This window comes from Petromyzon marinus, chromosome 27 (assembly GCF_048934315.1).
Source record: "Petromyzon marinus isolate PM22_M1 ecotype Great Lakes invasive population chromosome 27, UKy_Petmar_22M1.pri1.0, whole genome shotgun sequence".
Classification (NCBI taxonomy): Eukaryota; Metazoa; Chordata; class Hyperoartia; order Petromyzontiformes; family Petromyzontidae; genus Petromyzon; species Petromyzon marinus.
Genome location: NC_133693.1, coordinates 1210373 through 1228521, shown reverse-complemented (window position 1 = coordinate 1228521; position 18149 = coordinate 1210373). Strand labels below are relative to the sequence as shown.

Here is an 18149-nt window from a genome sequence, read left to right as displayed (position 1 = left end):
TCTCTGTCCATCTCTCTGTCTGTGTACCGTCTGCCTGTCTGTAGCGGAGGTGGGGGGGAGTCACGATACATCTCGTGGAAATGAGCCAATATAGATGAAATTTGCAGGTAAATTTGTGGTGCTGTTAGGGGTGTAACCCCCCGCGAAAATTGGACAGATTAATCGAACAGTTATCCAGAATTTGGCAAATAAAAAAACTGCGATAATAGAAAAGCCATTTTTGGCCAAGGTCAATGATGTAACGTGCCACATGCACACGTTTCGCCTCCTCTCCCGGCGATGTTCCGTGTGATGCCGCTGGACGACCTCTTTACGTCTGCGACATCTCTGTGTGACGTCACACGATGTGCCGAACGATGTCGCCTCTTCACGCGGCTCAAAAGGGGACCTCGCCAATTCAACAACTTTCTTAGAAGACCAAACGTACGCTGGAAAGCGTTGCAGGATACCCGAGCGTGCATGATATCTCCGCCTCGTTATTCTCTCAAAAGTAGTCCTCACTTTTACAAGGTAAAGGTATTATGCACTGCCGCTATGCAGCCCGTGTTCTAACCAGCTGTGCATGGTTAACGTTTGTTAGAATGTGGCCAACCCCACAGCAGCCACAGTACATACCACTCTACCCTGCAGCACATATGCTAATCTATATCAGCAGATCTGCCACTAAATGTAAGTATATATACTAAGAGAGTGTGTGTGTGTGAGTGTTACTGTATACGTTATACATATACACGTTTGATTGATTGATGATCCAACACTCACTGATTAACTCCAGCCACGTACGCGGTCAGTTGACTGATCGCTCTTCCGTCACTGCTACTGCCACGGTTACTGTTCCCATGAACTTCACTCCTTGATTCCTCCTCCTGCCGTGTTGAAGACTTCACCTATCAAACTATGTTGTTTAATCCACTCTGTCTGTGTTCAACCTTCACACTGCAGCTCACTTCACTTTGGGCTTCTTTTATTGCACCCCTCCACTGTAAACTGTCCTCCCGTTGTCTATTTTCTAACCTTATGATAGCCGTCTTAAATTTACGGAAACGTACAAACTCATCTATTATGCCTGCAAGAGTGCCGTTTGTTGCTGACCACTTGGTGTTTTGGTTTCTTGGGCCAGTGCTCAGCAACTGTGGTGAGTGTACAAAGCAAGTGAATGGTGTACTAAGCACCTTGTATAGTAATACTCACTTGTGACACCAAGACACTTTGAGGTCCTCAGGGTAATACTTGACAAAAGTATAGATTTTGATTCCTTCAGCAGTGCTTTGCAGTTTAAGTTCGGATGCAGATTCCGCTAAAGTAAAACACAAAAAGATCCGCGATTAGATTTAATTTCACCAGTGCTGAAAACGATAGCTCTGAAAGCGCCACCTCTGACGGCCAACTTACCGGCGATTTTGCAGATCGCGTGAATTATCTGGTCATAAACTGTGAAACAAAAGGAAAGAGCAAATGTCAGCATCGTCCCGGGTCACGGACTCATTTGTACAAATTGTCTAAGTGGTGCTCCTGAGCCCACGCGGCCCCACCTGAGTCCGTGAGAATGAGCGTGGTTTTATCTTTGCCACGGTCGTCCCAGATGACCACCTTGTAGATGCCGGCATCCTTCTTAGCCATCTGCGTAACACGCGACGGAGCAGGCACAGCGAGCGAGCTACAGCAATGTGTACGTTAGCCAGCAGAGCTGCTGCTAGCCCACGATTTAAGTAAACCATCACTCCACCGATTATGGGTGGCATTACTTCAAGATTTACCTTCGTAAGCCCTGTAAGCACTGACATCGGTTTACCGAGACATATTTCCTCTGGTGGCCACCTGGCTGTGCAGAGATGTCGCCTTTCGTGCCCGGTTTATCACCCCCCTCCCACAGTGACAAGAGAAGGCAGGATTTCACCACACCATCCATATTCGAGTTGGGATATCTGGTTATTTAGATGTCTCGACTAATTATCAGTTCGATTACTCGATTAATCGGACAACGTGAAGACAATTGCTTGTGTTGCGATTGAAACGTCGTGATATTTTTTAAATTATTTTTCTATTTACGTGGCTTTACCGAAAGAACCATAGAATATAAAACGTGAATAGAGTTTGGGGGGGAAGTCTCACGCCTCATCCCACGCGTGCCGCTGGTCGGGAGGTGACGGGCAGCGCTTGGTGATGTAATCGGCATGTTTAGTCACGTCACACTGGGCGTGGCTTGTAGGGGGTTTCCTGCCTTCAGGGGGTAGGCTGTGGGGCCAGCTGCGGTTTGTAAAGGTGCCTGAGCAAGCAACCACCACGAAGTAGCTGATTACAAAAGGTTGTTGATTATAGATGAGATCGACGAATCACCCCAGCTCTAGATAGCAGTGGACTGCATGGCGGTGCTGTGCACTCGAATGCGGACTTTGTAAGGCTGAGTATTGCAGTTTAGCCTGGGCACATTACAATTATTCAACTATTTTTTTTATTTCACCAGGTAAGGCCCATTGAGCTTAGTAGCTCATTTTCAGACGCGACCTGGCCACAAATTATAGCTCAACGAAGTAGTTATCATGTGGAAATGTATCGCAGCCAAATACTCTAAACGCATGCTTCTAAATATGGAGAGAAAAACGGGTGGACCTGGAGAAAAATCCACGCAACCACAGGGAGAACGTGCAAACTCCAAATATGCAGCAGGCGTCAGGGCCAGGATAGATCCCCACGACCTCCTGTATACCAAGCGAGGTAGTTAACATCTCGCCACCGTGGCGCCCGACTAAAAGTACAATATAAATGTACACAGCATCTCCATGTGACCGTGTCTCAACACTCTGCACAAACACGGTAAAAAAAAAACTTCCGACAAATGTTCTCGCGGTTGTGATGCACAGCAATCCGAGGAGTTGTTTGGCACAAAGTCTGACGTCGTTTGGCTTGACGCCCTTCTGCACGCGAAGGTCGGCCATCGTGCCGAGCGACGTGCAGGACAACCAGAAAACACATCAGAGAGCAAAACAACCCCTCTTAATCTGCGTGGAATGAGGAAGGAGATGCAAGGCAAGGCCGAGTGAACAGCTGTTTTCAGAGGCAGGTCCGTTTACCTGCGTGATTTGAAGCTTGCACACCCCACTCTGCGCCTCAAAGTCCGTCTCTTCCTGCAGCTCACGTTCGTCTTTGTACCACACGATGTTGGTCTCCTTCTTGACATTTGCAACCTAATGGATAGATCAACGGCTTCAGCTGAAACGGTGGCGACAACGAACACCGCTGTGTGTTTGTTGACAGTGTATGTTTCTCTAGTCTCTGAAAATAAAATAAAAAAAAAACCGTACTGTAAATACTCGCCTTGCAAATGAGGTTGACATTACAGTCCTCCGTAACTTCCCAGGCCAAAAAGTCGACAAAGTGAGGCCCTTTAAAATAAAGTAAAACAAAGCCCTCGTTACGAACTTGTAAAATCTCACACAAACGTCAAAGCACACCAATATCACAAAAGGCAGCGCAAATTGCACTGGCAAATAGAGACTGTCGTGGATAAAATAATCGCACGTGTTTATCTCAAGGCTTGCTACTGCGTGTGCAATTGTATTTACTCTGTTGGGGCGTTGCAGGGAGCTCGTACCTTGCTTTCGGAGATACTCCCTTCTTGCGAACTCTGACTGCTGCAGCAGGTCTTTGAAATCTGAAGGGGTGAGGGGTGGTTTTTGGTTAGGAGTAATTTCTTTATCAACACTATATTTTTTATTGCTTCGTGTCCTTTTAATTAATCCAACTCATCAAATCACTACGAGGTGAATAAACACCCTCGGTGATGACATCATTAAAGTGGCATCACAGCTGGCCTTGGAATAATGGCCACCAGCCAGGAAGTGATTGGAAGCTGTTTGGTAAAGGTGCAGGCCTGCGATCACTTGGTCAAGCCACTGCTGGCAGAAGGGCTTTCACGAGGGGAAGCTCAAGAGAGCCCCCAAGAGACATGAATTGGCCTACTCTGGCCAGACTGTTTAGAAGAGGTGGGAGTACCCACACTTTACCCCACCACATGTTGACTTGCCAATCGACGGCTGCGGTGCGACACATTTATCCTGCTGGGTGGACACAGGCGGTGGATTTTTTTTTAGGAAACGTACAACCACCACGCCAGGAGATCGAGCCGGCGACCCTCTGGCTTGCAAGTGTCCAGCGCGCCCGCTGACCACGACACCCGTGGCACCTTCCCTGTGGCTGTCGGCAGAGCCACGGCCGTGCGGCGTCGTGGGAACACCGTGGGGGTCTCACCGTCGCCGATGACAACCAGGCTCGACTGGTTCTTGGCCTTGCCGTCTTGCAGCAGCACGGTGTACGTCCCCTCGTCCTCCGCCGAGAAGTCCTCCATGATCATTTCCACGATTCCCGTCCCCTTGTCGCAGTTTATCTTGTACTTCTGCAAAACCGACGCGCGGGCGACCGGCGCCACGGTCGCCATCGACTCTCGTAAAAAGGCGAAAATGTCAAGGTGCAGCCCTGCAATTGCTCACGCAAGCCACTGGTGGTGGAAGGGCCACCACTAGAGGGATTTCTAGAGAATTCCTGTAGATAGCACTTGGCCAGAAATCTTTGTAGAGGTGAGAGTACCCACACTTTACCGAACCGCATGCACTTAACCTGCCGTGTGGCTAACAGTGCTGCCCCCATTTATAGTGCTGTGTGGACAAAGGCGGGAAAATGTAAGAAACTTTAAGCATTCTTTCAACTGCCGTACCCCATATTATAGAGCCGGCGACCTCTGGCCTGCAAGTCCGGTGTGCTAACCATCACACCGTGGCAGCATCGCGAGAGATTTATGCAACAAAAATAATAAAGCACTGACTTCTTGTACGGCTTTTGCTGATCTTGTCTGGTTCACTTTACAACTTAAAGCGCAGTCCCAAGTGCCGGCACTCGAAGCCAAGGGACAATTCACCAGACTTTTGACCGACTCACCCCTCCGGCAGCGACTTCCTTTTCGTTGACGACGAAGTGCGCCTGTCCCGCAGGGCTGAGCTTCTCAGCCTGGAGCCAGAAGCGCACCTGGCCCTGCTCCAGAACCTCCGTTTGCAGCGTCGTCAGCAGCGGCACAACTGCGAGTGGGAACGTGGCAGAGTCGGGAATAATTAAACGGTGCCTGCATGGTTTGCTCTCTGGCCCATACCGCCCAACAGCTATTACCCCAATGGCACTTGCACACATCCAAGCTGCGCCAACAACACGGAGACCAGGACGTTACAGGCGGTCTTCCTCTGGCATGTTCGGGGTCAAGGCGGGAATCAAGTCGTGCTACGCTGGCCTCACGAGACATCTGAATCAGCTTCGTGGTCAAGCCGTGGCCTCATGCTGGACAGTGCTGGTCTGTGAAAGAGGGAGCTGGGTTGGCAAGGACCGGTTGAGATATGACGTTTGCAATGTGTTTGACGTTATTATACTGTACCTTCAATAAAGTCAGCGTTACAGCATCATCTTAGCACGCGTCTGGACGTCACAAATTGCACGCGATGCAAGCACAGCTCGGATGTGCAAGTGGAAAAGAGTGTTAAGAAGAGGCGTGCGGTGCAGTGATCACAAGCATCCGTCGAGCGAGCCTCACTAAACTTGGCTGCCCCAGATCCTCACCACACCTGGCTGCCCCAGATCCTCACCACACCTGGCTGCCCCAGATCCTCACCACACCTAACTGCCCCATATCCTCACCACACCTAACTGCCCCAGATCCTCACCACACCTGGCTGCCCCAGATCCTCACCACACCTGGCTGCCCCAGATCCTCACCACACCTGGCTGCCCCAGATCTTCACCACACCTAACTGCCCCAGATCCTCACCACACCTGATTGATCCAGATCCTCACCAAACCTAGCTGTCCCAGATCCTCACCACACCTAGCTGCCCCAGATCCTCACCACACCTGGCTGCCCCAGATCCTCACCACACCTAACTTCCCCAGATCCTCACCACACCTAGCTGCCCCAGATCCTCACCACACCTAACTTCCCCAGATCCTCACCACACCTAGCTGCCCCAGATCCTCACCACACCTGGCTGATCCAGATCCTCACCACACCTGATTGATCCAGATCCTCACCAAACCTAGCTGTCCCAGATCCTCACCACACCTAGCTGCACCAGATCCTCACCACACCTGATTTCCCCAGATCCTCACCACACCTGGCTGATCGATAACATGTGCGGCAACATGTATTTACCCAAGAAAGCCTCACTGAGTCTCAAGACTGTTTTTTTCAGAAGGGTTTGACCATAATTCACCATGCTGGTCAATGTGGGTTGGTGAAGGGGGTGGTTGGGTGCCCAGGACCAGTTCAGATATGACTTGCCACTGATGTTATCCCTGGTTGGGAATGGAACTCAGGTCCCCCACTGCTCCCACCATTCCACCTCACAGTTGAGATGTATTGGTTAAAAAAGTAGGTTCTATTTTTTTACTAAGTTACAATTGAAACATTGTTCAGCTATAAAATAAAAATACTTGGCTTTCATCCAAGCCTTGAATAAAATAATGCAGCATCTTGTTTCACGACGTTTATCCAGTCCATCACGAAATAGTTTAAATGTGTCTCTAATGTAAAACATCTTCGGTGTTGTATGTGCCAGCAATAGCACTTCAGAGCGTATTAAGCAGATGTTTCTTCTCGTGCAGAATATGCTTTTACAGGAGCCTCGCTCTGATGCCCTCTTACCTGGATTCTTGTGGTCATAGCTGAGCTCAAGAAGCCTCTTCAGCTCTGTGGAACGAGAAAGAAGTTTCGTATTTCTTGTCCAAGTTCAGCCAAATATAGTTGAGTTGTACTGTACCTGCACGTACAGCGCAGATTTGTGTATATCTAACCATCGTGTACCAGCTATGACCAATTAACCGCCCACTAGAGCCTTCTATTTTTAATCTGTCATACATTCACTTGCTTCCAAAGCACAGTCAAGCATTTATTTACGTTCAAAAGCGTTTTATTTTTTGACATTCTCATACACGTTCAAAAATCCGCCTATACCTCAGTCCCCAGCGAGTCGGATACGTGGCGTTGAACTGCATTGCAGTGCGATGTTTACCGTCCTCATCCAGCGTGTAGCTCGAGGACACCCCATCGGTGTCCGTGACGAGACAGGAGTACACTCCCAGGTCTTCTACGTCAGGAGATTTAAACATGAGCTTCGTTCTGTGAAGCAAATGAAAAAAAGGTAAGTTATTGAGCCATATCTTTACAGCAAGAGGCAACATTGCTGCGTAGATTTTCACAGCCGTGCCGCTGTGCAACTCTCCAATGTCATTTCGTGCCGCATGTTGTTCCGTCCGACCTACGGCGTCCCGCTCCACGCTCTGGCAGCTGCTTCAAGAAGCTTCAAGAGGCTGCCGGGCATCGCTCGGGGTACAACCCGACGGGACACACACGTCGGAGAGCAGCAACATTCATCCACGCTCATTCGTGTTGTAGATTCGCCCGCGGTTGCGTCCGCTTTGCGAGGTGCTCACCTGTTTCCTTTGGTCTCCGTGGCGACCCTCGCCTTATCCGCATCCCCAATGTCTTGGTAATTCTTGGACCAGATGAACTCGGACGTCGGGCTGAGCTTGTCGCACTCGAACTCCAGGTAGACGATGCCGTCGTCGTCCACGTTCACCGCCACTTCCTTCGTGCCTGCGGGAGAAAGCGCACGTCGGTTCAGATGACGCGATGGCGGGAATGAGCGTGCGTCGGTGCGACAGGCCGCTCAGCCGGATGATGTTTCACACTGTGCGCTTGTCTCTTTAATGACGCCACTTGACGTCAGCCACATGTCACATTTTTGTACCCTGCAGAAATATATATTTTTTTTACAGATTTGCGTTTATGAGTGGTCCGCGTTACTGAAAATAATGGGTCATACTTTGCAGCTGCTTTCGCGACAGCTACAGAATCTAAAGAAATTTTGTTTTTGTTTATTCGGGGAAAAAGTGGAAAACACAGCAGGCTGCGCATCTCTCGGGCAATTATTGAAGGCAGAGCGGGATTAAACATGTAAAAAAATCAATGTGAGGAAAAGCAGGATGAAGTGATTTTGGAAATGCAAGTTTGATAATGTAATGCAGATTGTTCTGCTTTGCGATGTATAACAATGTTTATTTAATTATTGAGGACGAAGATGCAATCTTGGGGTATTTCCATACCTGGCACACCGCGTACAGTAATCCTCTTGGCATGGCTATGGCCGTGAGTAACATACCACTTCGTGGTCTACCAGCAACCCGGAAAATATAAACATGCCCCACCACATCCAGTATACATCTTACAATGGTCGTGGCGACCGGTCACGCACCTTCCACGCCAGTGTCGCGGCGCTCCACAAACAAATCGAGTGAGACCCTGCGCATTACTGGCGAAACGTCAGACTGAAATTGTAAATGTTGTGGATTTACTCTCCAACACACCGGTGGGCTGAAGTAGTAACTAAATGGCACGTACTGTTTACAAGACAAACCCGACTAATTGGCTGTGTCGGGTAGTGGTGGTGGGTTAACGACACACTTATATTTACGTGATCAAACCCCCAAGAAAACCTTATTATGAATAATATTGGTCGTGAAAATCTGACACTACTACTACATGTTAAACTATTATGAATAATATTGGTCGTGAAAGCCTGCTACTCCTACTGCTACTACTACGCGTTAAACTATTATGAATAATATTGGTCGTGAAAGCCTGCTACTACTACTGCTACTACTACGTGTTAAACTATTATGAATAATATTGGTCGTGAAAGCCTGCTACTCCTACTGCTACTACTACGCGTTAAACTATTATGAATAATATTGGTCGTGAAAGCCTGCTACTACTACTGCTACTACTACACGTTAAACTATTATGAATAATATTGGTCGTGAAAGCCTGCTACTACTACTGCTACTACTACGCGTTAAACTATTATGAATAATATTGGTCGTGAAAGCCTGCTACTACTACTGCTACTACTACGTGTTAAACTATTATGAATAATATTGGTCGTGAAAGCCTGCTACTCCTACTGCTACTACTACACGTTAAACTATTATGAATAATATTGGTCGTGAAAGCCTGCTACTCCTACTGCTACTACTACGCGTTAAACTATTATGAATAATATTGGTCGTGAAAGCCTGCTACTACTACTGCTACTACTACGTGTTAAACTATTATGAATAATATTGGTCATGAAAGCCTGCTACTCCTACTGCTACTACTACGCGTTAAACTATTACCGGGACGCGTCTCCGCCAAAACGGCGTCCGTGACCTCGGAGCATCGTCCCACTCCGGTGATGTTCTCGGCCCTGACCCTGAACACGTACGTCGTTCCTTCCACCAGGCCGGTCACCTGCGGGACGACAGCGATAGTTCAATCCGCACGCTCGCGCAACGCCGGCGACGCAGCCCCGCTGTGGAGGATAGGGGTCTCCCGGTAGTCCACGGATACTGATTGCGGTCATTTGTTGGCGAGGTCACAGATGGACAGTGATCCGCTATTTTTGACAATGCTTTCATTAATTACTGCTACGTATAATACTGACAATGTACTATTTAACATGCGTTCAACTAAACTGAATGACTGTACACTACGCTGACTGACTCACTACTGGGCACAGTGCTGTTCGTGCTTGACTGTGTATTTAAAGTTTCCATTCCGTTGTGGTGGTAATCAGCATTGACTTCACTTTGCTGACGGGAGAAGAACTCAAAATTGCCACGACTTTAGACCAAAAATGTTGCCTGACACTGAACTTGCATTTGCAGTATCTGACAGGAAATAAGGTCCTGCTGTAACACATGTACAGTCTTTGTCAATCCACTGTTGGGTGAAGGCACCCCCAGGCTGTATTGGTCGTTGGGGTCATTTGACCATACTTCCCCTCTCTGGTCAGTGCAGCGACCTCCACGTTCGGCCCTGATAGCCTCCCGCCATCTGTCCTCAGGTCTTCCCCTCGGCCGCCGGACTCACGGAGACTCAACTTGACCCGACGAGCCGATGCGTCCGTTCCGCACCCTGCTATCTGTCCCCGGCGACGCACGCCGGCCGCACCTTGATGAACTTGTTGCCGGTGGCCTTCTCGTTGACGCCCCTCCACTGCAGGCTGTCGTCGGCGACGCCGGCCACGCACAGGTCGGCGTAGTAGCCGGTGACGGCGGTGCGCCCGGTGTACACGGGCTCGTCCCACAGCAGCACCAGCGAGTCCTTGCGCACCTCCGTGACCCGCAGGTCGTGCGGCGGCCCTGCAGGAGAGGGAAAGGTAAAGGCGCAGCCCTGCAATTTCTTGCTCGGGTTCTTAACTGCTGCCGGGGGAACCCCCTGTGGGGATGGAAGTGCCCGCACTTTACCCCACCACACGCGGCTTGCCGATCAACTTCGTGTCCCGCCAGAGACGGGTCCATGGGTTGTGGGAAAGGCTGTGCGCACATGTCTGGGGTGACGTTGCTCACGGTTCGACAGTGACGGTGATCGTTTACCAAGGGCCATTGCTCGAAATGTCGCCTGTGGTGTTTGTATTTTTAAGACCGGTGTTTCACATAATAAAGGTTTTATTATGAATAATATTGGTCGCGAAAGCCTACGTGTTAAACGGTGTTTCGCATATTTAAGAAAATGGGATCATGTACGGCATTTTAATTCAACGCGTTATAAAACGCGTAGCGATATTCCCGCACAGCTGGACTTCACATCACGGAAAGTTTGGAGCACGTGCGTGGTTGAGGAGTGGACACACGATCCTAAAGTACAGTGCGGTGATTTCACTTCCTGTGGAATAAAGAAAATGTTTTCGAAATAATAAAAATGTTCTGAAAGAATCCCATTGGGACATTTCTGGGATTTCTAAATCCAAGTATGCGTGGATTAGTCCCCACACTTTGGTGTCATCTCAGAAAAGCTCAAACGTTGGCGTTAACACATTTGTATAAAATGCTCACGACTTGTACGTCACGGTGCATATCACAGCGATAATGTACGCTTGACTCACGCGGTGTTAGGGGAACGTTGCAAATGGAGGCCCGGCGTCTCTATCGCATGTTGGCTTGCTGCTGTGGTGCCTTCTGAACCCGTTTATCAGTGCGGCTGCAGAGCCAGATTGGGGATTTTTTTTTATTTCTTTCTCTTGAATGTGGCCACGCAAGCGTTTTTTGTACAATATCTTAAACGCTAAATTGAAACGCATTCTGTACGCAGCACTGTATTGTGAAGAGTAACTATCGTGTAAACGCCTGCATCATCAGACAGTTACCATATCCTAGATATTATTACATGCAGCCCCCAACTTTTCCCTTAAGTTAAAGGAAATATATTGCATCGGAGAACGCGGTGGCTGTGTAGCCCGGTCTCAGGCGGCAAGCCGTAGTGGCCGAACGGGAACGCGTGTGCCACTTGTCACAGCGGTTCACGGTTAGAACAATCCAGTGGGCCACCCTGGTTATCGCTGCTGGTGCACAAACCGTTAAATATCCGGGGCGTCTGCTTCACAGCGGATGTTAAAGTACCCCTGACGTCACCGGAAAAGAGTAGGCCATTGCGTGCCAGGGTTAAGGTGGTACCAAATCCGCCACATTTGGAAATTACCTGCAAATGACTAATTTGGGGAACGTAGTCACATCGCCCCCCTACTGTGAAACCACTGCAGTCTGTGTAACACATGTGCCTTCCTTGGTGATAGCCTCGCACTATAGGAACGACAGCGCGGATACCAAATGCACTGAATTTTTATTATTATTATAACCACTAAGACTTAGAGGCCATGTAAAAAAACAAAATGAAACTTAAACGAACCTGGCACTGCCAATGTCCATTCCTCGCACTTGATGCTTTCGCTGGGGTCGGAAGCTGTCCCCACGCCAGCCTTGTTGCCAGCTCGCACGCGGAACTTGTACACGAGGTTTTCCTTCAGCTCGGTCACCTGCAGCAGCGAGCAATGGGCAACGGTGGGCAACGGTGGGCAGCGATGGTCAGCTATGGGCAGCGATGGGCAGTGTGAGCCACGCGCACACGGCCGGCGTGGGCTCTGTGCGTCGTTGCTGCCGCTGTACTCGGCGGTCTCCGTGCGTACGCGCTACAAGGTGATCCTACTCGCGGTGCACCGTGCCATGTAAGGTCCCACGATATTCGCTTGGTGCGTTCATTATATTTTCTTTCACGATTGATTTCGTGACAAAATATTTACGAAATAACAAACGGACCACCGATTAAAGTTTCTAAATGAATTGCTATTACCAATTAAATGTGTGCTTTTGTCAACCGTTTTGCGGTGTAACTGGCAATTAAAGAAAATTGGGATCTACGGATGATATGCGCCTTACAAGTGAAAATAATTGGTATTACCAATTTAGCAATCCATTTAATTTTCTAATTCCCACTACGGCATTCAACCACCACCACACTGCAGGTCACCTCACTCCTCTCTCGGCTTCTTCCCTCGCACCGTCCAACTTTATAATTCCCTCCCACTGTCGCTTTTCCCCCAAAGCCCTCATAATAACGTCGGCTCAACTCAACAAAGCGCATGACAATCTTATCTACCGTCACGACTTTAGACGGTTCCCTCTTGTTGCCGGCCGATTGACATTTCCTTGCCTTTGAAGGCCCCCGTGCTCAGCCGCTCGTGCGACTGCGCGTCCCGCGTGGCCGCTCGCTCACCCTGTACATGCGCTCGCCGACGGCACGGACGTTGGCCTCGTGCCAGGTCCCGGACCCGTCCTCGTGCACGTGGTAGTAGTCGACGTAGTAGCCCGTGATGGGCGTCTCGCCCGAGAACTTGGGCGCCTTCCACTCGAGCACGATGGAGTCCTTCACGCTCTCCAGGATGGCGAGCGCGTAGGGAGCCGACGGGTGGCCTGCGGGGAGGCCCGGGGCCGCCAGGGTCACGGCCGTGGCCGCCGGCTCGACGCGAGGGACAGCGTTTGTCCAGGCAGGCACGTCGGATCGAGCCGCGATGGGAAATTGCGCGATCCGCAACGCAACCAGCTAAACCAAAGAATTCTGCGCCGTGCTCGCTTAGCCATTTTCCTAAAACGTATTTTGCAAACGATATTTTATACATCACAATGCTATTTTTTTTATTAAATTTAGGTTTTGTGCCGGTTAGGTGTCTGGCTGTTTAATTATAGTGGAATTAGGAATAACATTCACACACTTGGCAAGCTTTCAGAATTGAATAAATGTCTCACACGCTCCAACTGGGTGAGATGGGCGCAGGCGATAGCTGGCTCCTTGTGACGAGCGATGGCCCCAGTGGGTGAACGGATAAGCCCCTGGATATTGTAACGCATTACACAGTTGACTTACCACGAGACTCAAACACCTATAACCCTACCGGTTAGAATTCAAGCTGGGATTAGGAGTCTTAAAACTGCGATGTACACGTAAGCGCAAGCATGAGGCACTTAAATAATTAATTTCAGCCGAGTCACTCATTAATAATGGATAGCGGCACATGTTTTTGTCCGGGTCATTAAGCATATTACAGTCAAGCGATTGTAACATCTGAGTGTCACTGGCCATCAAAGAGGGCCTCAGGAAACGCCAGTGCTTTGGCAGCACCAAGCAGGCTGTGTGTGGGTGAGCGGCAGTGCCGCGGTTCACGCGCTGCGCTACGAACCCGGCGACTCGAGTTTGATAGGCAACTATAACCTATTATCCAAGTTTGCGCTCGGATGACTGTGTGGATATCAGTCGTCACTTATGCGGACTGTGGCAAACCCAGTGGGGTTTCCTACCAATAGTACGCAAGGCGACGTTACAATCTCCTTCTTCCTCTGCTTTCACTTCCGATGAAACAGACATTATGGAGCGCTTCTCGTGCAACACATCCGACGTGGCGATCAACTTTTACTCTTCATGAAGAATAAAAACAATGGGCATTCAAACATTTCGGTGGGGTAGAGGGGTGGGAGGTGGGGGTAATATCCCCCTTTGCCTCCGCCCCCAGGAAAAAGGATCCAGCGATAGCCCCCCCGCCCCCCCCCAATGTCGGCGTGGGGTGCAGGGGAGCGTCTCGGTACGTACTGATGGTGGCACGGACCATGATGGGCTCGGACTCGGGCGATGGGGCGCTCACGTCGGCGGCGTTCACGGCCTTGACGCGCAGCGTGTATGTCTCCCCCTCCACCAGCCCGTGCACCGTGAACCTGCGGAGGGGGGGGGAGTGGGGGGAAGTGGTTGGAGAGAGGGGGGGCACGAATTAAACTAAAGTACAAACAGTGAAGGTGGAAATTATCCTCTGCGAGCACATTTGTTGTCTGCCTCTTGTGGCAAGGCACAACTAAATGATGGGCTCGAATTCTCCCCTGGAGGGGAATCGGACAACTGAATGCATTGCGTGTAGACACAGATGCCCACAGCTCGCCTATTATCAAGCGTCCTTGATGATGTTGCAGAGGATGACTTGTGACCGTTGCATCTCCAGCCAAAGAATTTTGGAAGAATTACTGCAAACGGTGTTCCAGGTGTCTCCAATAATAGGAGCACGTGGATAAGAGAACATTCAGCGAAGTTGGGCAGAACACAGTCACGGCTTGAGGGTATGTTGGCCACTGGTCAAGAATCACAACAGTGGCAGCCAAAAGAGGAAAAACACCCGAGGTCACGCCCACCGTGGAGATGGATCGGTTAATCCGTTCATGTGCGGTAGCGACATGGATTATTGCAGTGCAGGACCGTGAGAGATTTTGACGGCTTGGGGAAGACTCCATCTACCAGTAGATGCTGCTGATGATGGCGTTGGTAAGCAGCAGCAGCAAAGGAAATAACAAGTGACGGGGCCCATGACTGTGTGTCTGCGTGCGCGTGAATGCGCGTGAGTGTGCGCTCGTACCTGGTGCCTGTGACGGGTTTGTTGTTGCAAGGCACCCACGTGTCCGTGCCCTGCAGCTTGGAGTCGATGTAGTACCCCACGACGTCCGCAGTCGGCGACTCCTTCCACGACACGACCACCGAGCTCCGGGTGTTGCGACTGCAGACCACGTCGCTGGGCGGCGATGGGATTTCTGTCGGGACAATTCCACGTGGCCGGTTCACTCCGATTTCACGTACGGGGTATTCGTCTTCCCCCCCCCACCCCGTCACCTCGAGAGTGACAATGTGGAATGGCCCCGATCCTTGGGGGGGTGACGGCCTGGCCAGGTGGGATCGCAAGCATTCGACAATCCTTCACTCACTCAACAGCTTTAATTCCATGGTTAGGGTTAATTGTCACGAAGGATAAGGATGCACTTTCATAGGGCGCTTCGATGCCGCGTTACATCAATCTCACGTCATCCACTGCAATGCCCTGCTGCATTTTAACCAAAGGGATCCCTCAGCGGCAGCTGTCCGTGCGCATCGCAAGGTGTACGCAGCACAGGTTTGGGAGTGGTGGCAGCAGCAACCATTGCACCCCTCCTGCTGCTGCTGTGATCCCAGTTGAGCGGTTTGTACCGAGCTTGTCCCCCACGGTGATGTGGTGCGTGGTCTCCGATGGCTCGCTGATGCCGCTGGAGTTGCACGTGCGCACGCGGAAGGCGTAGGCCTGGCCCACGACCACGTCGAAGAGCGCGAAGCGCGGGGACTTGAGGGGCAGCTCGTCGTTGATGCGGTGCCAGTTGTCCTCCCCGCCCGTCGACTGGTGGCGCACAGAACGCACGGCCCTCCCGTTAGACAACCGCCAGCACGCGTGCGGCAAACATTCGCGGTACGACTCCGCGTGTCCGACTCACTGGGGATTGAACCGAGGGTACAGACGGATTTGTGAGGAGGGTCAGGTGCGGCTGTCGCCTGATGAATCTACTTGTAATTACTGGCGAAACGTCGTACTCCGATTGTAAATGTTGTGGCCTGGCTCTCCAACGCACCGGTGTGCTGTACTAGTAACGAATTGGCACGTTCTGTTTACATGACAACCCTTATCAAATGGCTTTGTCGGGTGGTGGCGGATTTATATTTACGTGATCTAACCCAAACAAAAACTATATTATGGATGATATTGGTCGAGAAAAAGATGACGTGTTAAAGCGTGAGTCCGCTGATGAGACCTAGAAGGTTAAAACCGGTTGATAATTTTCATGCTTAAACATAACGCTGCTGGGTAACATTGTTCTGGAAAGCCGATAGCCCGATGGACTAAAGCAGTTATTTAAATATGGAAACAAATAATGGAGCCCTGCTCATGTTTACTTAATACAACACAGCAACACACGTGGCACGACTCTCGTGCCTTTGTTGTTGTTCCACCTCTAATTGATTTAAGAACTCCACAACGGCGCCTTGGCTTGGGTTTAAGACAGGCTGCCAGACGGTGTATTTGTCGTCCGTGGCGATTCTGTGGCAGATTGGGCGAGGAGCCAGCAAAATTCTTCATGGTATTATAGGGCATCAAAAAATCCCAGTGGGAAGCAAAAGGAATAACTCCAGTGTGATTAATGTCTACACATATGTTTGAGCATATGGGGTGGACAACCAACGTTCGCCAACAAAGGTCGTAAATAGTGACATTTATGCAAGCTATTTATTCCGAGGAGGTCACGTATTTGCCAGGTTCGTCTTAAATTGGAGCACACCATGTGTCCCGGTCTCGTCGTGTCTAACCCCCTGCTCATGCCCGTCCATGCGCGACTTTTATAGGTTTTTTTATTAGGGTGTGGCGGTGCAGTGGTTTGCGCACCGCACCACAAAATCGGCGACCTGGGTTCGAAACCCGCCCAAGGTTATTACTTAGTGGCAAATATCTGAGGCGGTCTGGGGCCTCCCCTAGATTGACTCAGCTTTAAATGAGTAGCTGGCACGGGGAGACAAAGGTGGCTGGACACCTCCTTGTGTGTTGTATTGGGTCTTCATAGGTGGTCGCTAACAGCACGTGCGAAACATAAAAGATCCCACTACAGTGGGGTCTTTGTTTTTGTCTAATAGTTGTGTCAATATCGAGGCTTCGTGATCCATGCGCTCCATACATAGAGGTGAGAAATCACCTGAGGGGCAAAGTGTGACTGTGGAGAGGTTAAACCGTGAGTAGTTCTGGTGCCAAATGGAACACGATGTTCTGCTCAACTCTTACAACGGAATATACTTATGCTTCACTTGGCTAGGGCTGATGTTATTTTTGGGGCGAATTTTAAATTAATGGTTATGTTGGCAATGCATCTAACCTGAAGAACAGTTCATTTCGTGAGGCCGCTCCAGTATGGACGCTCCTTCGTGAATGCAATGGAGAACACGGCGCGTGAGCAAGAAAGAAACTGGTGGACGGGACGGAGAGTGACTCAAAGATAAAGGTGCAGCCCAGCAATTACTTGCGTATGCCACTGCTAAGCGCAAAGGACGTCCACGAGATGGAGCTCAAGGAAGTCCAGAGAGGGTGTTTGGCCTACTTTTCCAGGCTCATCCAGACGCCTTGCAAAGAGGTGGGGTACCCACGCTTGACCCCACGACACGCACCTGCCGACCGACGAACTGTGGACCCAAATACACTGCTCGGTGGACAGAGGTGGGGGGAATTTAACAAAATTGTCCATCGTGAGATTGAATCGAACCAGCAACCTCTGGGTTGCAGGTGCAGTGTGCTGGCCATTAACAGCAGCAGCATCCCTTACTCTAATATGGACACTCGTGCAATTAACATAATGGCGAATAGGGCGAGTGAGTGTGCAATGCAGAAGCTGGCAGATGTGGCATAACGACTCAACATGCCCTTTACATACCGATGGTCAATAATAATGGAGAAGCGTGCAGGTCGGGGGAGGCTGGGTGGATGGGTGGGGGGTGGAGCAATGCAATCAGCTTGTGTTGCAGCTACTGTGGATTGTTGCATGGTGGGATCATGGGGCATGGTAACGGCTTGGCGAGGCCTCCATTCAGCAGTCGATTAATCGTGGTTGAGGATGAGAGGACAATGATGACGATGATGATGTCCTTAACACGCGCACGTTGCCTGCACCGACTCCACCGAACAGGTTTTATAAACCACGGCGGCCTCCGTCCCTGTAATCGGCGTGCTACCTTTTCGATGTAGTACATGATGCCCTCGCTGCCTCGCATGACCGGAGGCTTCCACGACAGCACGATGTAGTTCCTGGTGGCCTCCGTGATGGAGAGCGCCGTCGGGGGTCCCGGGATCCGGCCCTCTGAGAGGTGGTCACACACGCAAAGCGTTCACATCGCGTCAATGTCATTTACGCGTGGGAGCTGGAAC

General features: G+C 50.4%; 1 protein-coding gene across 2 annotated transcripts in view; it reads right to left on the bottom strand.

Annotated features, from left to right (window-relative positions):
* Positions 1 to 18149, bottom strand: part of MYOM1 (myomesin 1) — a 40557-nt gene that overhangs the window by 2929 nt on the left and 19479 nt on the right. For both annotated transcript variants that reach the window (XM_076069994.1, XM_076069995.1), the window contains exons 14-32: positions 17957 to 18081; positions 15404 to 15587; positions 14802 to 14973; positions 13994 to 14115; positions 12626 to 12822; positions 11762 to 11888; positions 10028 to 10218; positions 9211 to 9325; positions 7468 to 7630; positions 7047 to 7153; positions 6680 to 6724; positions 4933 to 5069; positions 4249 to 4393; positions 3593 to 3652; positions 3316 to 3383; positions 3072 to 3185; positions 1533 to 1620; positions 1393 to 1431; positions 1192 to 1297 (exon numbers count right to left, since the gene is read on the bottom strand). In XM_076069994.1, coding sequence (XP_075926109.1) covers positions 1192 to 1297; positions 1393 to 1431; positions 1533 to 1620; positions 3072 to 3185; positions 3316 to 3383; positions 3593 to 3652; positions 4249 to 4393; positions 4933 to 5069; positions 6680 to 6724; positions 7047 to 7153; positions 7468 to 7630; positions 9211 to 9325; positions 10028 to 10218; positions 11762 to 11888; positions 12626 to 12822; positions 13994 to 14115; positions 14802 to 14973; positions 15404 to 15587; positions 17957 to 18081 — 2305 coding nt within the window. The remainder of the gene's footprint in view (positions 1 to 1191; positions 1298 to 1392; positions 1432 to 1532; positions 1621 to 3071; positions 3186 to 3315; positions 3384 to 3592; positions 3653 to 4248; positions 4394 to 4932; positions 5070 to 6679; positions 6725 to 7046; positions 7154 to 7467; positions 7631 to 9210; positions 9326 to 10027; positions 10219 to 11761; positions 11889 to 12625; positions 12823 to 13993; positions 14116 to 14801; positions 14974 to 15403; positions 15588 to 17956; positions 18082 to 18149) is intronic.